At 31.1% G+C, this 9993-nt stretch overlaps 1 protein-coding gene across 1 annotated transcript; it reads right to left on the bottom strand.

Moving 5' to 3' along the window:
• Nucleotides 1-2357: 2357 nt before the first annotated feature.
• On the bottom strand, nt 2358-8868 carry LOC110993760 (cytochrome P450 6k1). Its single transcript, XM_022260128.2, has 8 exons — nt 8418-8868; nt 7481-7636; nt 6978-7162; nt 5984-6144; nt 5641-5759; nt 4708-4813; nt 3721-3969; nt 2358-2534 (listed from the first exon to the last, which is right to left on the bottom strand). The coding sequence occupies exons 1-8, from the start codon at nt 8799-8801 to the stop codon at nt 2377-2379; spliced, it is 1518 nt and encodes a 505-aa protein (XP_022115820.2). The 5' UTR covers nt 8802-8868; the 3' UTR covers nt 2358-2376.
• Between the last annotated feature and the right edge of the window lie 1125 nt (nt 8869-9993).

Genomic DNA, 9993 nt, shown 5'->3' with positions numbered 1-9993 from the left:
TGCTTTATGTAATAATAATTTTGTTTTTATTAACTGTCATCGCAAGTGATACTGCCTTTTTTTAATTAATGCAGTAATCACAAGCAAAGTTGACGCAAAGCGACTTATTTTATTTTTAATCTGACAAGATTTTTCAGTTCAACTAAAGTGACATGTTGTTTTTTGATACTAATCTAAATAATACTGGTTGACATTGACCCAGAATACTACAATGACCGGCAAGATGAAGTTTGACATAAAACACTGCACACCTAGGTTATAAATAATTAAAGTGACATTGGACATTCAGAAGCGTGTCACGATGTCCACTGACAATTAGTATTATCGTCGTAACAATACAAGGATATAGAATATTCTAATGTAGTACTAATAACAGTGATCACACATCACAGAACTGCAATTTAATTTATTTCTACTACACATTTTCGATGTTAGATTGTATCAGAGCTTTTTTTACTCTCAGAACTGTAACGTTTTCTTCATTTTTAATTTAAAAAGAGGATTTAATATTTTTTTACTTATGTATTTATAACACTTAACCAACAAGTGCATCCACGCAATGTACATATTAGTTTTTGTAATTCGTCCTTTTAATTTACAAACACTTTAACTTCAAAATTTGCTCGATAACCGCTTGAATAATAAATAAAAAACCCAAGGTAAAATTTAAAAACGAGATTATGGCGCCATATGTTTTGACAAACGGAAGTCATACCTTTCTGAATGTAATATTATAAGTATGTATATGTAGTTCGTTTATTGGTTCTTTACACAGACGTCAGATTACAGATACTACTGTGGAGGTCGTAACTATTATTTTTATCAGTGCATATGCAGAAGCCTCATTTACATCAGCAAAAATATTCTTAATAAGAAAATCCTTTATTGATATCCCTTGCGATTTTTAAGCAGAATTTACTCCAGAGATGAATTTTATATATATTTTCATTATTTTTTTGCAACTACACTTGATCTATTATGATGATTTATGATTAAAATCGTATTTTGAATGCCGGGTGAAATAAAAATAAGGTCAAAACATAATGTAACGATAAACGGTAGTAAATCCATTGATGAAGCTTGTTCCTGTGGCTCCTGGAGTGTGATGAGCTCCGCCAGACATGCACTCGCTGTACCGGGATTTCTGCTTAGGATATGAAAATATCAGCTATGTTATCAAAGAGTTTGTCAACTTCGTCATATTTAAGTCATATGTAACATATTACAAATTATGGTAATTTAATGTCGAATACATTTCGTAAGCCAAAACTGTATTCTCAGGTTGAATTTCAGAATTGTTTGTTTAGTTTTAAATTAAGAAATTTTTATTATATCTAATTACGATTTCAACTATTTTTGATTGCGCATTTTATTGTCTATTTATGTAAATGTCTTTTTATTCAATAAACTTAACGCCTGTCTTGTTTTATTCCGCAATATTGTATCTTAGCAAATATAAATGTGGCAAATATATCGACTACAAAGTACGGGTCTATTCTAAATATCAGGTATATTTAGAATATAATGGTATGGCAGGTATGTTTGAATTCTAATTAATATACATAACACGGAACAGTGAGGTCACTCGGTGGAGACTGTGAAGTGGCCAGCAGACTTCTGTGCTTCTGGAAGGAATACTGCGAATACTATACAATATACATAACACAAAATTGTATAATCCTCTTCGATAAGTACCGAAATGAATAAAATCGTTTTTATTAAAATTAACTATCTAAGTATGTATGTTTTCCACATTTTCATTCGTGTTTTACAATTTTGATTTTTGTTAGTTTTTTTAAATAAAAGTAAATAAAAATCATAATTTTAATAAATTATAAAATGCATATTTTGTATCGCTTTTATCTGGGTACAATTTATTCTGGTGTAACATACATTACTTTTTTATTTGGTCCTGTTTGCGACTATGTATTCGCTTCATATAATAACACCCTTGGTCTCACCAATATCATGTGTAACATGCTCAAGTGGTTGGGACATGAGCACAGAATGACGGATGACAGAACGCCAACTGAAGTCACACTAGTGTGAGAAAACCCGGCAGATAGTGCGTTAGTTGGATGGAGTTGTTTAGGAGCCTAGGTGTTTGAAGATGGACGCAAGACATACAAGATCTCATAAATGTAGGCTAATGCATCATAGGGCTGTACAACCATTAATGATGATGATGAATATATAACAAACAAACAATATATATATAGAACGGTAATAAGTCCTAAAAAGTACGTATAGTATATTTTTTATTTTGGGCATTACATACAAGGTTAACAAAACATTGAGCATATGATATATTAATAATATTAAAGGTAATAAATAAATAAATAAATACGAATAATACATAATTCCTACAAGTAGTTTTTATCGAGGTACAAATTTGACACTTCCACCATCAGCTGGTGCTAAAATCACACTGTAAGGGTCGCTTTCCACGTCATAAGGCACTGAGGGCTCCAATTTATATTTATGCACGAGTTTTGCTAGAGCCGTTCGCATCTGCATCATACCGTATCGCTTTCCTGCAAATACAATATTTCTTAATTTACACGAATATATTGGAAAATAATGGATTATTCGGTCAATTACATGCGATATAAACGTATTCAACATTACGTTGCGTGCTTATATATAAGAAAACTATTTAAATTGTAAACATAAGAACAAAATAAATATTCTGATTTAAATTAATTTTCAGAATAAAATTAAAATAAATACGATTTATTAATCATTACAATGATAAGCTTTATGCTAAATAGATATTAGTAGGCCCTCGATTTAAGGATAAAACTGTTCTGTACACGTAATACATGATTGAATTGTTATAGAATAGAAGTACCTGACCCTGAAATCAATTCGTCCGTTCCTATGAATTTTTATTTGTATATGTTTAATTAACGCTTGCTGTTACAAAAGTATTCAAACCTAGTGTAAAGTTTGACCATATGTTACATTCAATACGTTTTTTAATGTTACCCTTAGACCACTGAGGGTTTGTGCAAAATAAAATGATCAAAGACATGATCAAAGGTGAGACAAACGCCCATTTAGGGTTGCAGCACCGCTGGATTATAATTATGTCATATTAAGAATGAATTATCGAACCAATTTTAAATCATCAATCCGACTATTGACATTAATACTAAAAATGATTATGATTAATAACGATAATAATTAACACGCAAATTATGTGATATCAGTCATGACACGGAAACAATATTTTTTGGTAATTACAGTAATAACCTTAATGTTATTATTTTAACATACTACGTGTCTACGTGAGCAAATTCACGGGTATCGGTTATAATTATAAACATATTAGTGTGTTTGAGTTCTTTATTTTAATTAACGTTTTTGTGACGATCGTCACGTGGATAACGGAGCTAATGCGGGCGGGCAATTACGGATGCATAAGCTTTTGTTTTGATTTTCCTAAGACCTAAGGTAAAATCTCATAGAAAAAAAAAATCCTAAACGAATATGTCAATGTCAAGCGGCAAATATTAATTGTAAATAGTTTATCGCAATGTTTGAGTGAGGTATTCTGCAATAAAATATACGTATACTATACAATATAATATGTAGCATTGATAGTAAAAACAGAATTGATCTAAAATCCAATTTACGCCTATTTTACAAACAAAAAGGTAAAGTACATTTTACTTTCGAAGATCACTGAATCTATGAATAGATATAAAAAATAGTTACCTATACAAAATCGTGGTCCCTCTCCAAATGGCATAAATGTCAATTGGAGATTATCACTGTCTGAAGCGGCTGTGAACCTTTCAGGTTTCCATTTATTTGGTTCTGGAAAGTTCTTCTCGTCGTAATGTATGGCCAACACATTCACGAACACTGGGGTACCCTTTTCGATAACGACGTCATCGTTCAACGAATACCGCTTGTTACATATCCGATCTAAATACGCGACTGGAGGAAATTTTCGCATTGTTTCTGTAAATACATGCGATCTTTAATAAGAAGGTCGTTCTACAAACACACATATAATTCACAAATATAGACTTCTTTTAGATTCTTAAATTCTCTTTATTAAAGGTTTCTTAATAAGTAATTTTTCTAAAATTAAGTAAAAGTAATTTTTCTTTTTTCTTTAAAGTTTCTTTGTAAGTACTGTGATGTAGACCTTGAGGCCCCATCATTAGTAACTTTTTAGTGTGAATAACATGTTAAAATGTTTATGCTATAGTTAAAAAAATATGGACTGGTACATTTTGTTTAGTGATACAGACATAATTGTACAAAAGTTTACAGCTGCAAATTAATTATAACATTAATTTTAATTGATATGTATGTGCACGTAATTAAGTAGTTACATTGTAGATGCCAGATTAAAATGAAGAATTACATTCATACTTTGTGTATCATATTGATACACAGAATGTAATGGTTGATTTTGGTACTAAAATTAATTCTTTTATACGTGTAATTTTACCTAATTCACAAGCAAACTATAAAGTTGAACATGCACAATATGTTGGAGTGCTATTTATATATTAGCTACCGGAGAAGTAATCAACAGCTATCAAGTTTGTTAGCGGTATAAAATGTTCACAGAATCTGTACCGTTGTATATTTTACGTTGCAAATCTTGTTTTTTCCTATTGCGGCAATTTATGAACTTATACAATTATAAGCAGTTTAAGGAAAGGGCAAACGAGGAAAAAAACATACCTCTTAAACATCCAGACAAATACTTTAGCTCCATGAGGTCATCGTACTCAAGAATGGATTTTCCTGTGCGTTTGTACGCTTCGTCGATTTCATTAAATAATATTTCCTGTAAGTTATATAGGAGCTTAGCTGCCTTTCTAGACATAATGAACCGCTATTGAATGCGTTAGTTACTATCGTGTCGTTTTTAAAATAATTTGAAAAACATTCTTATTTAAAGGTATGATATTTATATTGTTAAGTCGAAATATATAGAATATATATTCAGGTAGGTAACTTATTGTAGTTACTTTCGTATTTATATATATTCTTTATAGTAATTAATAGTAGGGTTACTTTCGAACGTAATTTCTTCTTAAATTTTCCCTTTTACTTTTCGTATCAAGCGCGCAGAGGAGCTGACAGAAATATGCAATTGGATTTCATAATAATAACTTCTTTCATCATTGCTGGCATATTTCGTTGGTATGATTGTGTCGAGGCTTTTTTAATCACTAAACGACGTGACAGTCGTATTAATTTATTAATACTCAGAGTGGCTCAGTTAGTCTTTTTTAGTAGTTTAATGGTAGTGCAGCTAATAGTCGTATTCCCGAATCTAACGAAGCACGCACAGCATAAGATGATATTAATTTTACGATTTATTTTGAGTGATTGACTTTACACTTACCTAAGTAACTTTTTATTGATTTTCACAAAAAAATGGAGTAGCCATGAAGTTAAGTAGTATTTAATCACAATGTAATACGCTGAACTATCTTTTAAGATTCGGTATAGATTTTGGATAAGAATGTTACGGTATTTAAGTTTTAGTCGTACGTCGTTATTCAAGTAATTTTCATTAAACGCTTAGCAAAAATCGGAATGCGAAACTAAAGTCTCAAATTAACTTTGAGGCAACTCAAATAGTTAAACTACAAGCTAATGAAATACCTGTTCCTCGGGATGGTATGCGAGTTCGTGGAGGCAGTACGAAAGTGTCGTCGACGAAGTTTCCACGGAGCCAAGAATGAATACAGCTGCTTGAGCTAACATTAAATTGTCGGCTAGGTCTGAAAAGAGATATATCATAATCGTAAAATATATCAAAAGAATACAGTAATTCATTATTATTTGGTTACAGTCATACAGTTCTTGTTCAGGATGTCTGCAATACATTTGGATAATTTAAAGTCTCTACTTCCTTCTCCCTTCGAACCAATATCGATTAGTTTTTGTTTTGAGCAATTTCAATTAGTACTTAGCCAGGGCTAAGAACGAAACTAGTTTAACTTACCAGCATCAGAATTAGCAGGAAGCTTCAAATTGTCCTTCAATTTTAAAAGATGGTTTACGAGGTCCTTGTCGTTACTTGTCCCCTTACTTTTTCTTTCCTCAGCTACATTCCAGAAAATCTTTTTAATATACTCCGAAGCCGGAGCCGAAAAGAACTTCATTCTGTAAAAAGTTTTCTGGTTATATTAGGATATAAATATTTCATTGATTTATTGAATGCTAATTAACGCATTTCCTTTAAACGTCAATCAAACACAGCTTAATTTTTTTTCATGGTAACGAGTACTATTAAGCTATTAATAAAATATTTATTAAGAACCTTTTAAGTTTTGAGCGTTAGATATCTGGTTCGTGATTATTTGTTTTTTTCTAATAGGCAAGTAGGTCACGCTTCTGTTTTTGTCTTTGGTTCTAAGAAATGCCACACATTCACACACACAGCTCTACAACGCATCTTGCAGATAGAGAAAAATAGGAGGTCCAGACGAAACTTGTAGCGCCACTGATTAGTTCTTATGAACACAATTAGACAGAGTATAAAACAATTATGAAACAAAAGAGACAGATTAACTTTTTTTAAATAAGGGTCTATGACTTTAAATACTATAATATTCATCAAAAGTGTGTCGCTTTTATAAGATTGTGTGATCTAGTTAAGTATTGATACGCCTGCGTAACATATTTTAATAAATTGCTTTAGTTGTGCACTTAAAAGGTCATTGCACCAATGTTCATATTTGTACTGATATTGTAAAGGGGAAAGATTTGTATTTAAGTATGTTTGTAACGAAATGGCTCAAGGAGTATTGGACCGATATTACAAATTCTATTAAAATCCTATAAAATATCTCTCATCACATGCGCTGCGAAATCTATTGATGATAGAAAAAAATGTTCCACAATATTAAAGAACATATCAATATCTACAAAATTTAAAAAAAAAATGTCCACCCGTGCGAAGCAGGGGCGTAAGCCTAATGTAATGAATAGCCCACCTGAAAAACGCCGCGACAGCCGGCACGAAGAATATCATTGTGAATTCCAGACCACGCCAGAATGTCCACTTCACCATGTGACTAGTAATGGCCCATAGTGGTGACAGCTGGTCATTGAGCACGCTTACTCGTATGCCAAAAACACTGTATGCAACTGTATCGGACGTGTACATTGAGAATAGTTCCTGTTTAAACATCAATTTATTATATTGTTTTTAATGATTCAATTTCAATTAATTATTAAATTTAATCCACTGTGTTAAACATTGGTCTTATCTTATTCCTTAGGAGATAATTATTTTTAGTTGTGAGTGTGAAAAAGATTTTTTTTTTAATTTAGTAGTTAATATATGTAAGAATAGAATCATGTGAATCATTAGCAAATTATTTTTGTATTATTACCGTCAGTCAAAACATGAAACGCGAATTAATACGTAACGTCACCGATATGTTAACGACCTGTGTACACCTTTGACTAATAAAAACAAGTTAAAAAAATATACCTTTAAATTGACACATTTCTTATTGTCGACGTAGTCTCTCTGAACCTTTTGTACGAGGTGCTCCGAGTTTATATTCATCAATTCGGTAATTTTCTTTAGCCTCAAAGAAGTGAACATTGGCGACAGTTCTTGTCTCATCTGCGCCCATATTGGATTCTAAATCAAACATATTTCATTAGATTTAGTAAGAAACATTATAAGTACTACACGAGGAAAATATTATTTTTATGACTTGACGCGAAAAGGTACCAAAAGGGTAACAATACCAGGTCCATAAAATGATAAAATACATTAATACACGGTGGTGCAATAGAACGTGCATATTTCGTCATCATTTTTCGCGGGCTTTATCACCCCAGATTTATTGACAAGAGTTTTCACAAATCTGCATTCGCGTTTAGACGAATGATGTCTTCCAGAGGGCCGTCATTTAGATGATGTTATTTTAAAAAATTAACTTCATTTAATTACCGAATCATTCTATATTTTATTTCAACTCTCCCTTTTGTATTTATTTTTTTAAACCTATACTTAATAAACGCACGTTCTATTGCGCTACCCGATATAATTATAATAGAATTTTAATTTTCTACTAAAATCGAATCATAGTTTTATACATTGTTTTAACTTACATAAAATAAACCTGTTTACTTAAGTGTGTAATTCAGTTTAAAAATAATGTCGAAAGTATGAAGTTAGCTATCAAACGCTATTTTTATTATTATTATTATATTATTATTTTTTAACACCTTTTCTAATCGTATTAAGAAAATTAAAGGTTCAATTTTAAATTTCAACGAACAAGTCTTAAACACAACAACTGAATTTAATTAGAACAATCTAAACTCTACATCTCATTTCAAATTAAATGAAGTCTGGAATAATTTAGTTAACGAATAAAGTTTTAGTAAACTTGTCAATGGTACTAGGTACTTACCTTTACAGTGAACAAGTTCAAGGAGCCAAGAGGATCTGAGTGTCCTGAGTACAAATATCTGTCCTGAAAACTGTCGTGGTCCTTCACCAAAACTTTCCTTGCGAGTTCAGCTGTTTGTACGAATAATGCCGGTTTCCATGCCAAAAATATACCAACGTAGTCACTCCGATATTTATCTTTTAATTCATTACAAAAGTCCCAAAAACTTTTTCTCATAATAAAACCTAAGTTTCCGAGGGGAAATGATGGCTTCACATATTCAATACCACGATTTGACCAATAATTGAAATTTTTCTTCACCAACCAATAAACTAAACCAAGAACGAAAACAGTTATATATAAGAACCACTGTAAAATTGGTTTATATGTTTGGACGTCCATCATCTCGTAGTGATGATAACTATATGAAGCAATAATGTCTTGTTTCTCTAATGTTCGCAAGTTCAGTGTTAATTTTCCTGTCTACGTATATATATATGTCTTATCAAATGATTTGTTGATAAGCAATATTACTAACAATATGTATCAAATTAAACTCAAACCTTAGTGGCTGATAATAAAATTGTTGTTTTATAAAATGTAGGTTTATTCTCTGTAAAAGATTAAAAATAATTTATGAACATTATGTTTTTGCAACATAATTTTTTTTACAGCATTTCTCTATTTTAGTAACCCTTTGAAACTTTTGTTTAGTTCTCGCTCGGAAATATCTGCTGTTATTTAGCGTTCCAATATTTTAGAAGCTCTTTTTGATAACCCAATATTACGACCAGGCTCAGAACTTAAAACGCTATTTATTAATTTACATATTTTTTACAAATCTTTACATCAGCAAAATGAACAGCTTGCTAAAACATCTTTTCATTCGACATTCGATTTTTTAAGCTAGACTCTTCTGAAAAAATAACACTGTTTTTTGCTGTGCCAGCGGTGTATGTGATGTTATTTCCCAAAAACTGAAGGAAAATATGCCATAAAATCTAGCACATGGGTAGGGTACGTGTATTTTAAATTTTCTGAAACTCCAGACCGTCATTATCCATAACTGATTTTCCTCTTGTATTTCCTTATCGAAATCCATCCTTAAGCCGTAATCATTAGTCATATATGCGTTTGACATATAATTTATTCACAGTCTGTATAAATCACATTACTAAAATATATAGGGGCCGTTGACCTCTTGTTTGCCCTTTACTCTATTTTTTATGGAACGGATTCATTTATATGGTTATAAACATACACTTTAGAGAATTAAATGTTAGAAAAAATATAATACACTGTATTTACATTGAAAACAGGAGAAAAATAAAGGAAGACAAAGATCAGAAATGAGCGGCCTTATTGCCAAAATCCTTTACAGGAAAAAATATTAAAAAATTATACTGTATTAGGTACTTTGTACTGCAATTGCGTTAGCCAAGAAAACCGGTTGGACTAGAGATCTGTTATTGCAAAAAGTTATTATAATTATATGTATTACGAACGTCAAAAACGTGTATCGGTAAATAATAATGTTAAACAATTTTTTTAATTTCAGGTTTTTTTGCCTTAGTGAAATTCTAGTTCTATTTTTCTA

The sequence above is a fragment of the Pieris rapae genome, chromosome 12 (assembly GCF_905147795.1).
Source record: "Pieris rapae chromosome 12, ilPieRapa1.1, whole genome shotgun sequence".
Taxonomy (NCBI): Eukaryota; Metazoa; Arthropoda; class Insecta; order Lepidoptera; family Pieridae; genus Pieris; species Pieris rapae.
This window is presented reverse-complemented; position numbering and strand designations above follow the sequence as displayed.

Bases quoted from the DNA above. Each gene is read 5' to 3' on its own strand.
- LOC110993760 (XM_022260128.2), bottom strand. From the start codon at position 8,801: ATGATGGACGTCCAAACATATAAACCAATTTTACAGTGGTTCTTATAT. The intron at 7,637-8,417 runs GTAAGTACCTAG...TGTTTGATTTAG, and splicing joins TGAACTTGTTCACTGTAAAG to AATCCAATATGGGCGCAGAT. The intron at 6,145-6,977 runs GTGGGCTATTCA...AACTTTTTACAG, and splicing joins GCTGTCGCGGCGTTTTTCAG to AATGAAGTTCTTTTCGGCTC.